Genomic DNA, 20,560 nt, shown 5'->3' on the forward strand with positions numbered 1-20,560 from the left:
TTTGAACTAATCAGGGCTCAAATGAATGAATATGTTGTGAGAAAAAAATACGATAGACACTTACACATATCTGTCTTCTTGATTTCAATATGTTCACCTGTGCTCCTTCCCAAAAAGTTCTCTCGACTCCTTTGGAGGTGAGCGCAGTGGGACAATATGTGGAGTCGAGTTTCCTCATCTCTGCATCTTGGTCATTGAGAAAGTTTCGTCGTACCCTTCGTGATCAGGTGCTATACAATATCTGATATATTCCGATCGATGATCAGCGTTATTTGATTTTCTTCGAGCTGGATTAGGCTGTCTCGCAATACCTTGGACGACCATCTGAAGACAGATATAGTGCGCCACTGTATCCTGTGTTTTTTTTGCTGAGCACAGGCCCAAATTGTTTGAAAGATTATGGGTAAGTGGCCCGTCCCTACAAAAAGCTACTCCTGCTCCAAGTTGTACCTTATCTGTAATACAAACGGATTTTTTTAGATTTAGCAAATTGCGAGAATCATACCTAATATTGACAGTTTTCTATTCTGTATATTGAAGTAATTTCGCGTTCACCGTCACTAAGGTATAATTATTGGTCAGTTGACAATACCTACCTCATCAAATAGATGTGCTATAATAATAAATTTTTGTTCTGTTCGAAAACTTCGGGGCTCACGCGGATAGGAAATTCAGGACAATCTAAGATTCTTACAAATGCTTCTAGGCTTCTAACATATCTTGCTGAAGCAAAATGGTTAGATCTGGATTCGTACGACTTTCTGTAACGATAAATCAGTATAGATGGAGTGATAGATTTAAACTGCCATTAATCACTTTTGAAGAGTTTGAACAAGAAAGAGGAATACGTTATCGATAATTTTGCGGCATACATAATTTAACGCTATCACTGATGAATTCTAAGAACGTTATGGCATAATATGAAATTTGTCGTGTTAATATTTGTCTTCGTCAATTTCATGCAAAAAGGAAGTGAAGATTTAAGAGAATGGACGTTAGAAAATTCTAGAGCTATAATGCAAATTATATAAAATAGAAAAATCTTATTACGACAGTAAGTTTCTGAGCATTAATATATTTTGTAATAATGAAAAATATGCTCTTGTCTATATATAATATATAGATAGAAATAATCTAATATTTGAAAGATATCCAACTAAATTTTTGTCAATTATTGAGTATTATAACAAAATTATTCATTATAGTTAAAAATGTATATAATTTTATTCCGCCTTCTATATACTTTTTATTTCACCTCGTAGAATAATTACAACGGCGAGAAAGACTACGTGAGTATTTATTTTCTTTTATCTGGCAGATTCTTCGAAGGAATTTCAGGTCGAGGTTGCATACCAATGAAATAAAACTGGCATTGTATTAAAACTTATGTCCATATCTTCATCTGGAAGAGACCACAGCTGCCACAAGTGGTCATCAGTCTGTAGATAATACTAATACATATAAAAAAGAATTTGTTTCATTTTAATAAGTTTTAAATTTGATGCTTCGTGTAGTGACCTTATTCCATTATGGTATATTGTTGAATTTGGAGGTTTTGTAGAATTTCTTTTTGTTAAATAGTAGATATCTGATGGTTATCAACTTAATAGTTATATTGTGTTGATTTGTTATTCTGAAAGTGATATAATTTCATTTGACCGTGTTATTTGTTACAGTGTCGGCTGATTTAAATTAACGACTAGTTTTAAATTCTTTGTAATTTGGTTAAAGTCTTTTTTATTTCTTTCTTCTGGATTAGTTCGCCATTAGTTAGCGTGAATTAAAAAAAGAAAATTTTTATAGTTTTATTACTATTCTAGGGAAACCCTTTATTAGATTCATTATATAACAGTATTATTATTTATCGAAAAGATCTTATTTTGTTCTATTGCAAACTGATTCTATTGAACATATTGAAATTAATTCAAGCATAAATTTCAACTTGTAACTGTTATTTCATTGTTAAATCAATTACGCAAATACAATGCATCAGAAAATGAGTTTTCTGATAATTTAAAAAAAAAAAATAGTGCAGTGACGTCATAAGCAATAAAACACAATAGTTACTACTATCATTAGTTTTCAAGGTACACGACATCAATAAAAATGTGATATGATGTAAAGGTTATTGCAAAATAATACCGATACAAATAATTCAAATTAACTTTGGTCTTTTTGTTAATTTCGATTTAGAGCTATGAAGTGCTTTTATTTACGCATAATTGAGACCAAAGCACATGAAGTTATTTTATTTATTAAATAAATTTATTTGAGGCTTGTTATTGCACCACTAAATTTTGATCCCAAAATTAAGCGCAACGTGGGATTGCGAAGCATCTTTACTATAAATGTAAATTGTTATCAATAAAAACGATTCATATTATTCGTATAATTGTTCTCAGCTTTTCCAAGTTTATAATTTTGCTATAATAACATTGACTGATTGTTTCAGGTGAGAGAGGTCCTCCTCCTTGAAGAGATGAGCGTGTCATGCGCGCCGGTCTGTGCACGGTGAGCGCCCCATTGGCCGCGTGCAGCCCGGCAGCAGCGCTCCCGCCATCTGCTCGTTTTTTGGCGCTTCATCTGCTGCACCAACAGACCCTTTACTTCATAGTGCAGGCCAAATCCAGAGTAAGAGAACTCTACCAGCAAACATGCAGACATTTTGCCTTGCAGGGTATGCAAGATACAGATCTATTTGGTCTAGCTTTGATTTGTGGTAAGTTTCATTTTCTCAGATGACCAAATTCTCCCAACCTCACGGTACTCATTTTCACTGGAACTAGGAGTGATTGTTACTCACTTGGTCTGTATTCCAATAAGTCGTCATGACTAAAATTTTTATCCTTAGCCATATCTCAAAAAAATCGTAGAAACCTTCAATTAGAGAATATTCAGAGTAGAGGTTGGGGCGGTTGAACCAGACGGTTTTAAAGGTCAATTAGGGATTGGCGCGTGAGTTCACCGATTGGCGGGAAAAATTCGCGTCACTATTGGCGGGAAGAGATATTGTAAAATTATAATAATTATTAATTTAGTTGGTTATTGGATGTTATTATTATCGTACTATCAACATTTGTTATCTTTATCTAGTTTATCATGAAGGATACGTGACAAAAAAAGGCCTTTGGTTTTACAATTGGCAATCGCCGATCCTATTGATCCTATTGACTATAATACTGATCATTACGATGAAATAGTAGAAACATTAAAAATACTTCTCAGGCTGCTGGAAATACTAGTCATTCAAACCAAATCGTATCTATTATGGAAGAGTTGCGCGAGGGTGGAATAATTCATTAAATAAAGCGGAAACTACCATTTATAATAGTAGTTCGTAGACCATGCCTATCAACAAATTTGGTAGCCATGCCTTTTCGAAATCAACCCATGATCCCATGAGTGATATTATTAAATCATCGCCTCCATATCTATTGCAACCAGATACCTATCACACAAATTTCTTTCCTCCAAAATACCATTTTATGTATTGGATAAAAGATGAATCGCATCAATTTCCAAATAGTTGCAAAATTTCATGTGTATCTCAGTATAATGCCGATGGTGATGTAATAATAAATCATGACATTTTCAAATTTCATGCTGGTATATCCATAATGGAAGGAATGTTATCAATATCAAATTAGGGCCTTTCACGTCCATTCCATCCAAAAAATATCTAAATATGGCTTGAACTACATTCAAAATCGAGGATCGATAAAGATGTAATAATATAAATATGTGTGTTTTGCTAGTTTTAAATACTAACGCTAGGTAAAAGTAGTTTTAAAAAATAATCTAGAAGATAGAATGCGTTTGAATGTGTATGTTTGATTTTAGGTCTCTTCTGTTTCATAATTAGTTTTTTTTGATAGTTTTTAAAAAGAAAATAAATTTTGACGCTTCGACTTTTCTTTAAGTCTTTATCAAAATATGATATTGACACTGACAATTTGCTATTGATCTATAGATCACCTTCACCATGAATATCAAAATATCAAATTAATTTTTCCTTGGTTTCCACATCTCAAATGTGAAATGTGTTTCAGTAAACCATTTCTAAGAATTCTCTTTTCCGTGTATTAGATTCCGTTTCGAAAATTTTTGATTCTTTATAATTGAATTTATGTTTTTGTTTGATATTTCATGGTTCGTTTATGCAGTTCTATATATCTTCCAGATTATTTTTTAAAACCACTTTTATCTAACATTAGTATTGAAAACCGTGACAAATTGATAATGGTTAACCACAATATTTATGATGTGAGTTCGGCTTTTTTGTGTTGAATATATTATATTGACGATTGTATTATTTGAAAGTTTAACTCCGATCTATAATCGTTATAAGTAAAGAGCTAAACTAGGTATGCCTTATCGGCAAGATTCAAATGTGAGAATATCATCTATTGTTTTAAAATAGCCGTTTCAATTGAATGAGTTCAATAGTATAAAGAAATGGAGGTAAAATAGTGAGAGTTTTTGAAAAACAAACGCATTTAGATACAATGATACATTTATGAAAATCCGTATATTAATATATGCAGGTGCAGGTGAATATGGACTCAAAAACAAAAAGTAAAAATTCATAATCTTACATGTAAGAGAAATGTCTAATGAAAAGTATTTAGAATTTAGAAGAATTAGAATTAGAATTTAGAACATAGTATTAAGTATTAAAGAAAAAAAATTATGTCAAATTGTAATAAATAGTAAGGATAAACATGAAGGAGTTGAAAAATCAAGGTGACAAATATTGGAAAGACCGAAAAGGATGTGATTTTTGACAAGTTAGCTAATTGGAGAGAAAAAATATTTATGGTAGAAGTTTTTATGTCTGCTGCTCAGATTCAAGTAATCCGTTCCAAAAATTACAAAAAATGTGTTTTTAGAGACTCAAATATCGCTTAGAATTATACATTAGGACATAGCATATTAAAAGAAGTTATCACCAGATTTTAAACAAAAAAACTGTCTCTTGTTGCTATTATTATAAAAAATTGTCTATTTAAACGAAGGAAACAGTTAATAAACTTCCATATATAATTTATTTATTTATCTATTAATAAACAATAATGAACATAAACTCGTTATTAAATCTTCTTGCCCTTTCAAAAATTTCTTTCAAGACTTAAAAACATAAACTATCTGTGTTTAAAGCCCACAAAAACAATGGGTACCTTGAATCTCCTTCTGAAGTGAATCCTTTGGCATCTTGAGAGACGTACCACAATGGTTAAATTTAAAAACCATAATATTACGGTGTTCCACTGGTGTTACACTTATTGTTTGGTTCAGCCATCTGGCTGGTCATAGTAAGGTCGCTGTAAAGGCTGAATATTTCTTCAAGAGAAATGGTTTCAGTTGCTTCTTCGTGCTTTTTACAGCGTTGCCAGGTAAACGAAGGGTTTTATTGAATCAACAAAACAAAATATTCAAGTTATATTCAAATTAATATTTGATTGCAAATTTTTTAGATAACAATTAATATAAAATTTGTTCTGTTGAAAGAAATGGATGATACAACGTAGCAATACATCTATTCTATAACTATATTTTTAATTATTCATATTATATTCGAGTAGATTATTATAATTTGTCAAACTATCCTTTATGTTGAATACTATGACAACGTTGATATATCTATAGGTATAATAATCACATGATCCAAAGGACACATAATTTGGCATATGGCATTTGCCAAAATTGACAAACAGTTTACTTTCTTCAGCTATTATTTACAGTTGAAAAAACGTTTTAGTATCTAATCGTATGAGTAAATAGGCATCTACACTAGAAATTATTTATATGGGAGGATTTGTATTTCCTTAAATATTATTAAGAAATTACTTTATTTTATATGATTTCGGTGGTATAGCGTTGATTTTGAAATTTGACAACACTGCTTCTCAACTAACGTAAGAGGCATTTGGTATTACCAGCAAGAGTTGAGGACTCTCGGGCCAAGTTAATAAAAAATGAAGGTGGCCTTAGGCTAAAAAACACGATCAAAAAAACAATGCTTTGCTGCGGTTAAAGACAGGTAGCTGTGCTCGCGGTGAGTCAAAGGGAGGGGGGCATCAAGATCATTTGTATAACCGGGGAATGTGCCCGACCCGGTACAATCGAAGCCAAAACGTGGGGGTCGTATTTTTCGAATGCCTGTGTTACAGTGGCGGACGGACATGATAAATTTTTGATAATTTCACATTCTAATGTGTTCAATTTATGATAATAAAAACTTAATTAAGTCCATCATATTTGGAAAGGGTTGATCACTTAAGTTAACTTTAATAGATTTTTAATTTTAACATTGATTCGGTATTAGCAACATAGGTATTAAACAACTGACTAAACTAAATACAATGTGACCTTTTCCGCCCACAAAACGAAACGTGAATTTCTTTCGAAAATGCTTTGTGTCCGAGATAATTTTTAATTCGAATCTATGTTGAAATTTAGAACCACAAATACTGTCACTTGGCTTTTGTCACAAAAATTACGACTACCCGTCAGAGTACGATTGGAAGCAAGCCAGGAAAATCATACTTTTTTGACATCAACAGTTTGTAGTGTCTGGTACATTTGTACAAATTATATCTGAAGGTCTTTAAACGATTGAAACATAGGTTTCATCATACACAATCGTAGGTTGCACCATGACAATGCTCCCGCCCATGCTGCCTTTATAGCCTTCGATTATCTGGTTAAGCAGGGATGCCAACCATCACCAGGCCCCTCTCTTCTTCTTTATGTTTCCATGACTCAAAATACGAACGAAACATTTCAGGATAATCCATTCTTGTACAGCGGCATTGAAGGATATTCCTAAGGATATCTGCCAAGTTGTTATAGAGAGTTGGAAGAACTCACAACAATCTGGTATACCGTCAAAGGATTATTTCTACAATTAATATGCAATTACTTCTGTTACGATGATGTTGTAGTTGTATATATATATATATATATATATATATATATATATATATATATATATATATATATATATATATATATAGGTATATATATATATATGAAAAAATGATTAAAAATCAATATTTTTCGTTGACAAACTGTAGGATTAATTCTTTACATACATAATGGTTGTCAGATGATTTATGTCATTCTCTTTCTGCTCTTGGCATAAACACCGTTCCATCAGCCATAGCCATCCTCTTATGTACACCGCCAGATTTTACCATGCTTTATACAATATTAGGAAGTATCAATATAGAGTACTTCGAGGATTTAAATAAGCATTTGTTTTGGGCGAAATAAGTCGCAGATTTTATGTTTACATTTAAGAACTCCTCCGGCACTGATTTATTTTCTGTTATATAATAGTTGATTTGTTGCGATACAAAAGTAGTAATATCATTTATTTTCAAATACGAAGAAAAAATTGGAAAAATTTCCATTTTTGTCAGGTTTTTTGGTTGTAGCATAGATAAATGATTGCACAAATAAACATTAAAATAATTATCAACAGCTTTTTTCTATAGTTTTATCGATCAATTGAGAATTAATGGTGGAGAGATGTAGAGACGACAAGGAACGTGTGTGTTTTTAAAGTTTGCAATGACCATAGCAGCAAACCGAAAATATGGTCTGCTCACTCGATGACCTAATTCAAAACGAAGCAGGACCAGCTTTCTAGTTTCTAGTGCTTCCAGTACCAAGGACGGGACAAGAATATCGATTCTGTCTTACAGGATAAGGATAAGAAGGTGGATACGACAAGATGTGAGATATGCTTAAACACTCTTCACCTAACGACTTTCTCGTGGATCCGTAAGGGCATGAGAAAGCATATTTTAACACTTACAAGGAGTAAGTCGAAGATGAAACCAACTGTTTCAGAGTCACGGTTTAGCCCATAGGAATTCCGAAGACACAATGAGGCAGGCATGGAACAATTTCTGCAGAATCTGATTAGAATATGATCCAATTTAAAGCTTATTTTGTATATATATTTAAAATCAAATCAAACCAATTTTCTCAAATATATCGCTTAGTTACAATTGGAAAAATGCAATGAAAATACAATTGTAAGGATATTAATTACTATTTTCTCATGTGTTGAATAAATCGATTTCGATGTTCAAAATGAGAATCATCATCATATTTGATCGAGTTGACATTCACAGACAAACTTAATTTAATTTTAATTTGTTGGAACTTAGTCGAACAAGTTTCGGCTATAATAGTTTGTGAGTGATTATCATAGAAAAATAAAAAAGCGATTCAAAAAAATATGAATATTAAGTGGTTTTTAATGAGAACCTACAAAAAAAAAAATGAAGACTACTATTAGAACAGGATGTGGCCGTACTTCCATAATTGCCTGTTAGACCTAGACGTTGTGGGAAAAAGTACTTCGAGGCTAAGAAATTTTTTAATCAAGTCGACAAATTAGGCATTCTTTAATAATCAACTTTAATTTCCAAAGCGAGATGATGATGTTCGAATTTCATGCAATAATTAATTAATTAATATTATCATATTCGTTTATCAAATGCGTTCTTGCAGTACTTTTTTTAATTGAACACTTAATTATAAAATAATTCTAATTAAATTTCAATCAAACTTAATAGATTTTCCGTAAAGTAATTGGGAAAATAAGATATAACTTATTACAATGACTTATTATTATACATGTTGTCCCAACGAAAAGTACTGAGCCTCATTAACTGCCAAGGTAATAATTTCTTAAAAAAGTGATGAAATACGTCACTTTTGATTTCTAGTAAAATAAAAAATAGTCATTTGCTTATACATATACGTAACTCACCTCTCTATCATACAGTCAATCATTTTACATTTAAGAAATTACAATGATGGCTTATTTGTCCAGCAGATGATTCTTGAAGTTACCCAGATATTCGACAGTGCTGTCACACTAAATAATTGTAATTTTGTTAAAAAGGGAGCTTTTTAATAAAAAAATATATTGTTTGATTGATAAATCATTGATATTTTTTAGATTTTACATCCGTTAACTGAATTTGAGGTACAGTTAACAACTGATGGAGTTGTTAATTGTACCGTTGTTAAAATTATGTAGATCCTTCAGTAAACACCAAACTTTTCTTTAAAAATGTGAATTTGCTAGAGCAATAACGCCTATATTCATTATTAATAATCGAAATAGAAACATTGGTCGTCGTTATGTTTCAAGGTTGCTGAATAAATTAGTGAAAACAAACGACACGAATATTAGCCACCAATCGAAGATAAAGCCGATCGAGGTGTTGGCTCACGGGTAATATTCAGTCGGTTAGGGAAGTGGCTATAACTTTTAGTGTACCTCAGAGTAGCGTTATGAATTTCAAAGTTCCCATAAATTTTATATAGATGGTGAAGTGAATAAACAGAATTGCAGGTATTGGAGTTTAACTAATTTACATTCCTTAGTTGGAAGTCGTATCCAAATTCTCCAGAAATTAAATGTTGTAAAACTACATCGATCCAATTAGTACCAAAATTATTAGAGACGCTAATGGCCTTTTGAAGCTGTTTTTTCCAGAAGATGGTGGGTCGATGATCGACTAGATCATTTAAAATCTGAGAACAAACTGAATCTATAAAAGATTCTCGTTGATAAATTGCTGGAGAATTTCGACGCCAAATGTAACCAGAAATGACCGAGATGTACCTGGTCCAAAAAAGAACACAAAAATTTTGGAAAAAAATATATTTATTTTGTAATGTAACCTCCATTTAACTCTTTTACACTTTTCCCAGGGATGTACAATAAGTTCGATACCCTTTTTATAATAAGAATTGTCAAGCTTCTCAAAAAAATGATGAACTGCCGACATGTCCTCTTCATTGTTGGAAAATCTATGACAACCAAGATATTTTTTCAAGACTGGGAACAAAAAATAATCCGAGGTTATACCTGGCGAATAGGGCGCATTTCAAACTTTAACTCATTAATTTTGGCAATTGCAATAACGGATGTTTGAGATGGTGTATTGTCTTGATGAAACAACACATTCTTCTTAATACTCGTCATTAATAGTTTTTCCTTTTTCAAGATAGTCAATGAAAATTATCACACGCGCATCCAAAAAAACCGACTCCAAGACCTTGCCTACAGATGGAACCGTCTTTTCCTTCTTTGGAGCCGCTACTCTTTTTTCCATCCATAGTTTTGATTGTTCTTTGGTTTCCTGTATGAAGGAAGTGATGGACCCACGTTTCATCTATGTTTTTGAAACGGCGCAAAAATTCGCCTTTAATTCTTTCTGAAACTTAGCGATGCTTGTCTTCGCAGTTTGTACGGTCTCCTTTAAACTCTGTTACCCAATACTTTACTGTTGATATTGGTTGGGCTAATGCCCTCAAGTAAAAGTATTGTATCAGATAACGATGACCAATTTTTTGGATGTTTACAAATTCACTGAAAACGTTCACTATTAATAGCTGCCAAATAAATACTAAACATTTGCTGTATAGATTATGTACTTTCTAATCCAGTGGTATTTTTCAAGCCACTACCGCCATCTCTAGGTCAGTTCAGGTACTATTGAGACCAAAGAGATTATCTGTACCTTGAAACAAAAAGGGCCAATGTCTATTTTCGTCAAATGACAGGAAACCCAATTTAAATTTGAGGAATTGGCCATTTTTGCATTTCCAGTAAATAACTTTGGCCGTGACAAAATATTTGAGTTTCAATGATCTAATAATAAGAGGACTTTGGTCCTTTTAACAATTACTATATGTCGCATCCTGAATTCAATTGTGCATTTAACTCAAATTTTGAAATTTTGGACATTGGCCCTTTTTGTTCCAAGGTACAGATTATCATTTTATAGAAACAAACGGAGATCAATTTGAACAATAAATACAATAATTTAGATTATATCCTTTGTTTATCATGTTTTTAATTCATAATTTGAACCAGTTACTGCCACATATCCATTAATAAACCTAATAAAAAATTATAAAGAGAATTCAAAAACTTAGTTATATAGGGTGGGTAGTTTGCGTGTATAGACACTTAATGCAAATAAAATAATCTTATATCCAAAATGATTTAACAGCTATTCTAAGGGATTTTCTATATTTGGTATGTTTTTCCTAGTTTTTGTTTCTAGTTATCATGTTCTTTCTATTTGTTGATTTTGCTGAACCTGCCGTTTAGCTATTAGAGGTTTTATATATTTTCTGTATTTTGTTTTTTCGTTTTTATATGTCTTCTAATGAACAGATATGAAATAATATTCAAATTAAATTCTAATTATTTGAATAAAATTATAAGTTGTAATAAACCATACCTATCTAATTTTAATACCAACTAAAATTGTTGATCCACAAACCGGTACTTCAATATAATCTTCAGGTAATTATAAATATGAATAATAGGAATTTTAACACAAATTCCCTCGATAGATATTGAATTGAGTTCAATTAGAAGAAGTAGAAGAAGAGGGTACTGAAAAGCCGTAGTATATACAAAAGTCGAAAAATTACTCGCTGAATTTTTACTTAGCTACCACAATTTGAATCGAGAAAAACGCTTTTTGAGAAAAGTAATTCAATATTTACCGTTGCATATAGTAATGGAACCGATTAAAAGTTCTTTTCAAAATGATGTATAATAATTTAAAGAATATAAAAGAACGAAAGCAAAAGGTAGAGCTGAATGCAAAATACACCAGATACTAACGAAAATAGTGATCTAGTGTCCATTACGGAACGCATTGTGATTTCTCCATATCTAAAAGCTACACATCACCCGACAATGAAAATTAATCAAATGAAAGTATGAAACTGTGTAACTGTTCAGGATAATCGTTTATCCCAATTATCCTGCCCATTCGTTGGACACTATTATTTGTTCACTGGTTTAGTACATTTTATAATAACATTTTGGCAAATCATATTATTTTTTAAAAGAAATTGAAAAAGATTCTTCGGATTAATTCGATCAAATTATAAATTATGTATTAATTTAATTAACATGGTTTAGTGCATTCATATTGAATAAAATTTAAAAGTTTATTCCGTGTAAATGATTTCTCTGTGATAATCATTATAATTACAGTGGATCCAATATAATGGTTCGTTAACTAATCCATTTTAAATTTAAGTTTTTGAATTCTGAACTAATGTCCTCTAAATCATGCTAACGGGCAAGTCCAGTGATAAAATTGTCATCAGATATGTGAAAAAGACATAATAAAAAAGTTTGTTTTTGAACTGTAATAAACAAAACACTCCAAGAATCTCAACAATTTCTCGGTGCAGTATAGTAAAAGAAATTTGGAAAAATATGGTGTTTTCGATGATGGTTACTATTACTCATTTCTATGGTTAAACATACTGAACATTTAGATGAAATTGCGAACTTACTATCTAAGATACTCTACTAAAAGATCTGATAACCTCATATCAATAATTGCTTTTAATTTTTGTTGTTAATTGCTAATTACATTTATTCGCCAAATCTGTTATAATTGTAGGTTGGTTATTGAAATAACCATTTTTTATTTTTATCATCATTTGTTTCAACGACATTCACTTATTTGTCAAATTTAAATCATTATAACGACTTTTTAAAATACAATAATCAATCTATATTCTGTTCACTACTTCGTTTAGGGTCTCTTGCTTCTCAATTAACAACTGCATATAGGTCGGCCTTCACAGAGCTCAGAGAATTATAATATAAATCTGCTTGTTGGGTTAAGTGATAATAAGGACGATTTATAATATTTTATATTTGTTTGTCGCCTTTTTTAAGGGTCATTCCTGTTTGTTTTTAATTGAATTTTCCTTGCGACTCAACCCAAATATGGGTTCTATTATCTTTGAATATTTTATCTATTATAAATTTCATTATTTCAAAATGATAATATCGCGCCAACATTCTTCGAAGCTTAGAAAATGCTGTACAAGAATAATTTCACAAATACATTGATTTTTCAATTCAATTTCTGCGGTTATTCTTCAGATATTTCTCATTATTCAACATACTTATCATTTTTATGTGTATAAACCATTTCTAGATATTTTTAATATTTCAGACTACTGAAATCTTTCTCTAATATATTAATTTCATATTCAAAAACAATTTGAACGTTTAAATAGCTTAGAAAATCAGAACCAAAGAAATAAAACTTGCAAGTTCGCATATTTTTGTCCTAATTTCGAGATTTTTTTAAATAGTAATAATCTTCCAAGAAAGGAAATATGTAATAGTGATATTATGAAATATACCGCGTCAGTTATACTGCGAAGAACAGAGTAAACAAATTTCAATTCTTATAATGCAATTATAACATCTTCGTGGTAGTAGAACCAGCACATAGCTAAATTGCAGAATGTTAAAATAAAAAATTCGTAGTTCAAAAAATCAACGATTTGTGTTGTTGACTACACCATCAGCAATTGATAAAAGTCTCGAGTATGCAATGTTATTGACTCGGGGGGGCATGACGATGGCGTACTGACGTGGCGGCTGGTCGGAATGCGGTTCGACGCTGCTGCATTCCTCTATTTTACCAGCCTCCTTCGATTTAAGATCGACGCTTTGTTGCCGATTTTCTATTTTTTATTCAATACACCAGAAAATATCTTCAAATAAAATATTTTATTGAATAAGCTTTTAATGCCGATACGTCCGAATTGTGGAACGTTACAGATATTTTTCAAATTTTAATAATGCATATATATATATAAGGAAGGCTAAGGAAACAATGATAATACTATGTGAATAAGAAATTGAATAATGAAAACAAAAACCATTCGATAATATCGACTGAGAAAATAAGGGATTATGAAAAAAAGAATGATCTGTCACAGTAACGTGTAAAATCCATTTCTGTACTGACAATATACTATTTACTCTCTCGTTCCAGATACCTCGTTGAGGTTGCGCGTGCTTGAGAATGCGCAGAATCGACCTGGAACCTCGGAGGATAGGGAAAGCGTTATTATTCTGTCTTTCTTAGTCGGAACAGCTTCCACTCGTAGAAACTGTCCATATAGAAGTATTACATATATGGTTTGATATTAGAGAGCTTTAAAGTTGTTGCCATACCTGATAAGGCTAAATGATTTCAAGAATAATAGAGAACAATAGAGACAATAACATATTGTTAGTACTTCTATCAAAGAAACAGTTCGGAGACTGATTGATATAAATAATGATATTAAAGTAAAATTAAGTATTTGAAAAATAAGTAGATTTCATAAATGTATTTTGTGGTATGTGAGATAGAGTATTTAGTATGTTAGAGGCTACTGAAGTAGTTTCTTGAAAATGTTTGAATGAATGAATTGTACGGTGATATCAATAAACTTTGTTTAATATGTTAATAGTATAGCATAGTATATTTTCACTGTGAATGAATACACATAAATACTTATAATAAAGCTAAGTGTCAGAATAATAACAAATTTCAGCTGAACTATCATCCAAACGTAAAAATTGCAACTTCAAATTGCGAGCTAATTTATGTTCTAATATGGACTGTTAGTATTTAAAATCTAATGTGAGAAATTATTGACAAGGTGGCAACGTTGAATCGATTGTAAACTTTTAAGAATCAAGTCGCCACGTAGAGAAACGCATTTACTGAATCCACGCTTACTGGAGTCTGTCAGCTTGGAGCCAAAATTGCGGGAAATGGAATTTTAATGTATTTTTTAATTTAAATTTTACACAGGTGTGGGGCTAAAATCTACAGGAATGTGGACCCTCCAGGTCATTTAAAATTTCGAATGAAATGCAGAGCTGGAACATTTAAATACTTTTACCTGAAGGTAGATTTTGTGGACTAGTTTTGTATACTTTCTGAAGGTCTATTCGTTAAAAAATGTATTAATTAGTTCAATTTATTCAGTGATGTAGTATTAAAAGGGGATTAAGATATGAGATACATGTAAGTAGTAATAATATTGTATTAGTTGGTGTAAGTTAAAAACATGTTGTCACTTATCATAAAGTATATTTTTGCAATGTTGAAACTAAATTAGGTGTGTATATAGAAAAACACGGAGAACAAAATTTGTTTGCTACCCAAAATAAGAGAAAAATCAACAACGTAAAAACTTGTTTCGTAGTTTACGTATAACAGAACGACAAATATTATTTTTACAAAATTTTTCGAGGTGTCTCAAACGATCAAACGATTATAATAGAAAGAGATTAAAATAGGTCTTATGCCTACGAATAATTTCAAAATAGTGTAGACTATTTTTCAGTTGTTTCATATAATAATACAGTGCGTAATAAGAAAGTTTGAATTAACATATTGCCTATGTATTTTTGTAGTTTTCTTTCTTTGAGTCCTACAATTCTCGCTATTGCCTCTAAGTTGTAATTCCAAGGAAATTTCTTGTGATTTTTGATTTAACAATCAAGCAAATGTCAGTTGATTGATTAGGACACTATTGAAAAGCTAATCTTTCCGCCTTCTGTGGTAAATCCAACTACCTTGATTTTTGTTTTCAACTGTTTTTTATTTTTCCTTTTATTGTGGTCAAGTATGTATAATGCACTCTAGGTTTGTTCCAACTTCCTAATTTGAACTGTTCTTGTTATATGACCGTCCCGGAAACGGTTCATGAACGATATACAAGACGGTTGGAACACAAAACAGGATCGTTCGTGTGTAACGGTAACTGCCCTATTGGAACACGTAATCTCAATTGCGCAGACTCGTCACCGTACCAAGGACGGTTCTTTGACGGGTTGGAACGAACCTATAATGTCAAATAGTTTGATTCATCATATACAATATTTTAACTGCATTCCAAGCTATTTAGATTTTCTTTCACCCGATCTTTTTAGTAAATCCTAGTGTGTTTCCATAGGTAATTTGAGTTTTGTTTATATTTGTAGGAATATGTTGCTTTTGCTTGAAAAATTGAATTGCTCTTTTTTCAAGATTGATCAAATCACATGAGATTATGAATTATAACCCTAAATGACTCAATATAATATATATTCTTATATAGATTCTCGCAATACCGATTTCCTTACCCTTATAGTATTAGCAATAATAATTAGCAATAATTTCTATCTGTGGACATATACGCAGATGGACGTGCGACATGGTCTGAGTTATATTATATCGTCGGGTTTCTGCCAAGACAAGGTAACTCCACTTTTAGTCAATTCGGAGTTAAGTACTCCATTGGATTAAAATATGTTCGAAAAACAAACTGACAAAACCTGACAACTCCAAACAAATTTTTAAGGTAGGCAAAACAAATGGTCCAAAAAACCCAACTCTCAACAACAAAATGTCATAATTGATTAACACTAGACTCTAATCTAACTGCTTCACTTTCTTTTAATCATTCTGGCTTTGTTTATGGATGCTGTAGCCGTGGCAGCGAGGAAAATATGTGAAATTGAAGGGGAAGACAGAGATAACGATACAACGTTGGTTTAATCGTAGTAATAGTGGAGATTTGATACTTGTCGAATGTTGCCACACGAGTTAACCGAGATTCAGGCGAAACGACGAGTAGAGGTGTGTAAACAGCTCCTTGCCTTGCCAAAATATGATCGTTTTATTAGACGCATTGTTATTTGAGATAAAAATGGATTTATCCAATCAACCAGAACATGAGAAATTAGTGGTTAGACAAAGAACAATTACCAGAACTCGTCGCTAAAAGAAGTCGATTCGAGTGGAAAGTCTTGTTGTCTGTCTGTCTGGTGGAATTATGAGGATTGTCGTACCAAGGTCTCGAAGAGCTTTCTGACCATTGGGTTAAAATCATAGAACATTGGAAACCGACATTATTTATGACAGCAAGAGAATGGTAGGTTTTTATTTTTTTTACTTAGAAGACGACTCCGTCATGAATATTGTCTAATTGTTTATTTTCCAAATTTACATTCAAATTTGAGAACATGTGGCCGTCAGGAAGATATGCTTGGTGTATTACAATCTGTAGGGTGTATACTACAATGCACATTAAAAGTCATATCTCTAATTATTTTATACTTTTGTAGATGAAAAAAATGGAAATTTGCTCTTAAGCTTTAAAAAAAAAAACGATATTAATTAGAATCTACGCTACTATATAACTTGATACATGAATATGTTTAAATTCTATGAATATTTATAGTACAATGGTATATATTATGTATGTTCAATAAATATGGTTATTATTCTCGATTACTGCACTAAGGGGTTAGTTTGTTCTTCTAATTGTTTGTCACATTAAGAACACGTTTTGTTAACAATATTTCACTTTTATTTATTTCTAATGGCTGCCTGTACCTTTTGTGCACCTCTGTTAACTTTTCTGGTTTACATATAAACTTTTATCAACACCATTTCCATTTTTTTATCAATTAATTGACTATGTATGTTCTGTACATGATTTACCTTTGTAATGTTTAGGTTTCAAAATTACAAATTATTTTTGCATAACTCTGTTATTTGTAAGTAGAGACAATAAATGTGCGAAAACAGCTTTTATAAGTACGATATCTTGACGACCTTGTCTCATGTCGTAGTTTTATTTTTATTACATACTTGAAATATTTTCAATTATTCATAATTGCATTAATAAATGAGAAATTTAAAAACTAATAACACTGTATTATACAAGTGTTGTAAATTTCGAGTTTTAAACATTGAATAATAAATACTTTTCTAGATCAAAGATTTTAATTTTATTCTTCCTTCTTGTATGGTAGGTTTAAAAAATATGTTTCTTCTTCAGTTTCAGTCTCCTAGATCCAGATTGTTGCACCATCTCTTTCTCGATCGACCAATACTTCTTCTGCTAATGTGACTATTCCATTCTTGTTTTCTATCTTATGTTTTCACTTCTTTTTCTGTCTAAAAGTGTTTTCCCTGTTATTTTCCGGGTCTTGTCTGTGCTGTGTATGTCGTTATAGGTCTAATTGTTGTTTTATATATTCTGCTTTCTGTTTCTTTTGTAAGATGTTTATTTTTCTTAAATAGTACTGTGGAGGTATCCTGTAATCCTCATGATCCAGTTAGATTCTGTAAATATGTGGGGGAAAATATTTACACTAGGTAGAGATCCACAGCTAACTTTCAACAACTCCAAGAGGTGTTAATGAGTGGCAAAATTTGAACCAAAATTACTTGAATAACTTCATCAGAAGTATGCCACGGCGTTATCGTGATGTGATTAGAGCTCAAGGAGGCAACACACGTTACTAAACTAAATTTATTTAGTTTCAAAAGAATGATTTTGTACTGTATTTTTCGATTTCTGAGTTCCTGTAACTAACATGTATACAATATTGTTACGAACAAGTCCGCGATTAAGATCCTGGAATTTTTAAATTGGGCGAATGCGTGGCACGTCTGATATACCCGAAATTCATTTGATGTTTGTTTTTTATATGTTTTTATCATAGCAGGCGATTTGTTTACGTTGTTTCTTTTGAACTAATTTCTAGGAAGTTTTATTTATTTTGTTTCTTTATTTTCTAGAAGTGTAGTGTAGAGTGTTTAAATAATTTAATAACGTAAGAGACAGTGTTTATAAATTCACCCCACGAATAGAAAGAGTGTAAATAAATAAGAAAAATATTACGTAATTGAATTGAATGTTTTTATAAAAACCCAAATTCGGTCAACACGGTTAACTTAGATACAATTTTCACTAGCCCGAGATATTTGTCCCAACCTCTTTTAAAACATAATCTTTTCTGTATTCAATAAAAATATCCTTATTTTATTTTATATTTGAAATCACTACCCCACATTTCAGGAGTCGATATTCTCAATAATTTGGTCAAAATAGGCAAATTGCTATTTTACTCAATTTTGCCAGAAATGTATGAATATGTGTTTCTTTTTTATTCGAAAATGGTTATTGAATTGTTGCATTGTTTATTATAGACGGAGAATACCTATTTGCTGAACCAGATAGCAAGCTTTCCAAATATGCTCCGAAGAGTTGGCGTTCCTCTCATAGCCACGGTCTCGATGCCAATGGTCGACCAGCCTTGGCTTTCTATTTTCGGGTCCAATTCTACGTCGACAGCCCCTTGTTGCTTCGAGATGAGACCACAAGACATCATTACTACCTTCAGTTGCGGCTCAACGCATCATCTGGAGCCGCAGGCGATCACGCCACCCATTTGGCAGGTCTCTCACTACAGGCTGATTTGGGAGATTACAGCGAAACAACGACATTTCGACCCGAAGACTACGTATCTCCGAATATGCGAGGTCCAGCGGCACTCAGAGTCATTGAGGCTGCACACAGAACGCACAGAGGGCTCTCAAAGAATGAGGCGAGGTCGAGATTCATAGCAGAAGCTTGTCAACTTCAAGAACCAGTCAATGCTCATGTATTCAGGTGAGATTTTATTAAATTATTATTAAGGTTATATGATTCTTAAACTTTGTTTTTTCTTAGTATCACTTTTACTCAGGTCTTTCAATAGGTTCTAGGGCATTCTAATGTACCTTGTGTAGCTACGAAACACAAAACCACAGTTTCGTTCACCTCAACATTCTGTCTAGTTTTGTAACTGGGTTGTGAGGAAACATTTTATCATTTAGACCAGCGTTTCTCAAACTTTTTTGATCAAATATGGCAGAGCCCCGTATGGTATTTAGTTGAAGTTACAAATAGCATCATTCGCGGAGCACAGTTTGAGAAACGCTGATTTAGATAAATAACGAAATACGTTCTTTGAATATTACAACTGCGCTCATATACTCACATAAAAATTTTGATATTTTGTTCTGTTAAGTATGAAACGGATGTTTTGCAAGGTTAGACGTGACTATGACGGATTATGACAACAAAAAATTCCAATGTTCACTTGCCAACAGATGGAGAGTTGCTTTTTATTTACAATATTTCATTTTTTAGGTTGAAGGCTTCCAAATCGGAACCGGCTCCGGGCTCTTTATTATTAGCGGTGTGTCCTCGTGGATTGAAAGTATGCCCGGAAAACAATCCTCCCTCTATATTTTTATGGAGTAGTATAGGAAAATTGAGTTTCGAACGAAAGAAATTTGAGATACGTACTGGCCACGAAAAATTAACATTATATACTAGCAGCGACGAGAAAAGCCGATTACTTTTATCCTTATGCAAAGCTGCTCATCAGTTTAGTATGGCTGTGGCACCACGTTTAAATGAGGCAAAACGGGAGGAAGAAGAAAGACAAAGATGGGATTGCGATCAACGTGTATCGGTAATCAGCTCAACTTCGTCCAATACCACGTCAGGTATTGTAAGCGATCGAGTACATTCCGAAGACGAACTCGAAATTATGATTACTAGTCCACCAGCACCTTCTACAGAAAGTTTGGCTCTAGCGCACCTGCTGGACAGCGCGCCTGCTAGCAGTCGAACTTCTGCGGCGTCAGCTACTGCAGCATTGGCAACTCTTACTCTCAAAGAAGAAGAAGAAGAAGTAAAACCGACATTAAGCGAGAGTTCCACAAAAACCACAAGTGGAAAATGTGCAGGATCACAATGCAGTTCATCATGCAGTACTGTTGTCGTAACGCCTGTTCAAACAAGTAAGTATCTCATTTAATAGGATAGTTATCATGCGTATCGAGAGTTTTAGTTTTTCTAT

The 20,560-nt window shown here is 32.2% G+C and overlaps 1 protein-coding gene across 1 annotated transcript in view; it reads left to right on the forward strand.

Annotated features, from left to right (window-relative positions):
• Positions 1–20,560, forward strand: part of LOC130451756 (protein expanded) — a 61,943-nt gene that overhangs the window by 38,341 nt on the left and 3,042 nt on the right. The window contains exons 2-4 of the mRNA XM_056790975.1: positions 2,453–2,719; positions 18,858–19,320; positions 19,843–20,501. Coding sequence (XP_056646953.1) covers positions 2,491–2,719; positions 18,858–19,320; positions 19,843–20,501 — 1,351 coding nt within the window. The 5' untranslated portion in view covers positions 2,453–2,490. The remainder of the gene's footprint in view (positions 1–2,452; positions 2,720–18,857; positions 19,321–19,842; positions 20,502–20,560) is intronic.

This window comes from Diorhabda sublineata, chromosome X (genome assembly GCF_026230105.1).
Source record: "Diorhabda sublineata isolate icDioSubl1.1 chromosome X, icDioSubl1.1, whole genome shotgun sequence".
In the NCBI taxonomy this organism is placed as follows: Eukaryota; Metazoa; Arthropoda; class Insecta; order Coleoptera; family Chrysomelidae; genus Diorhabda; species Diorhabda sublineata.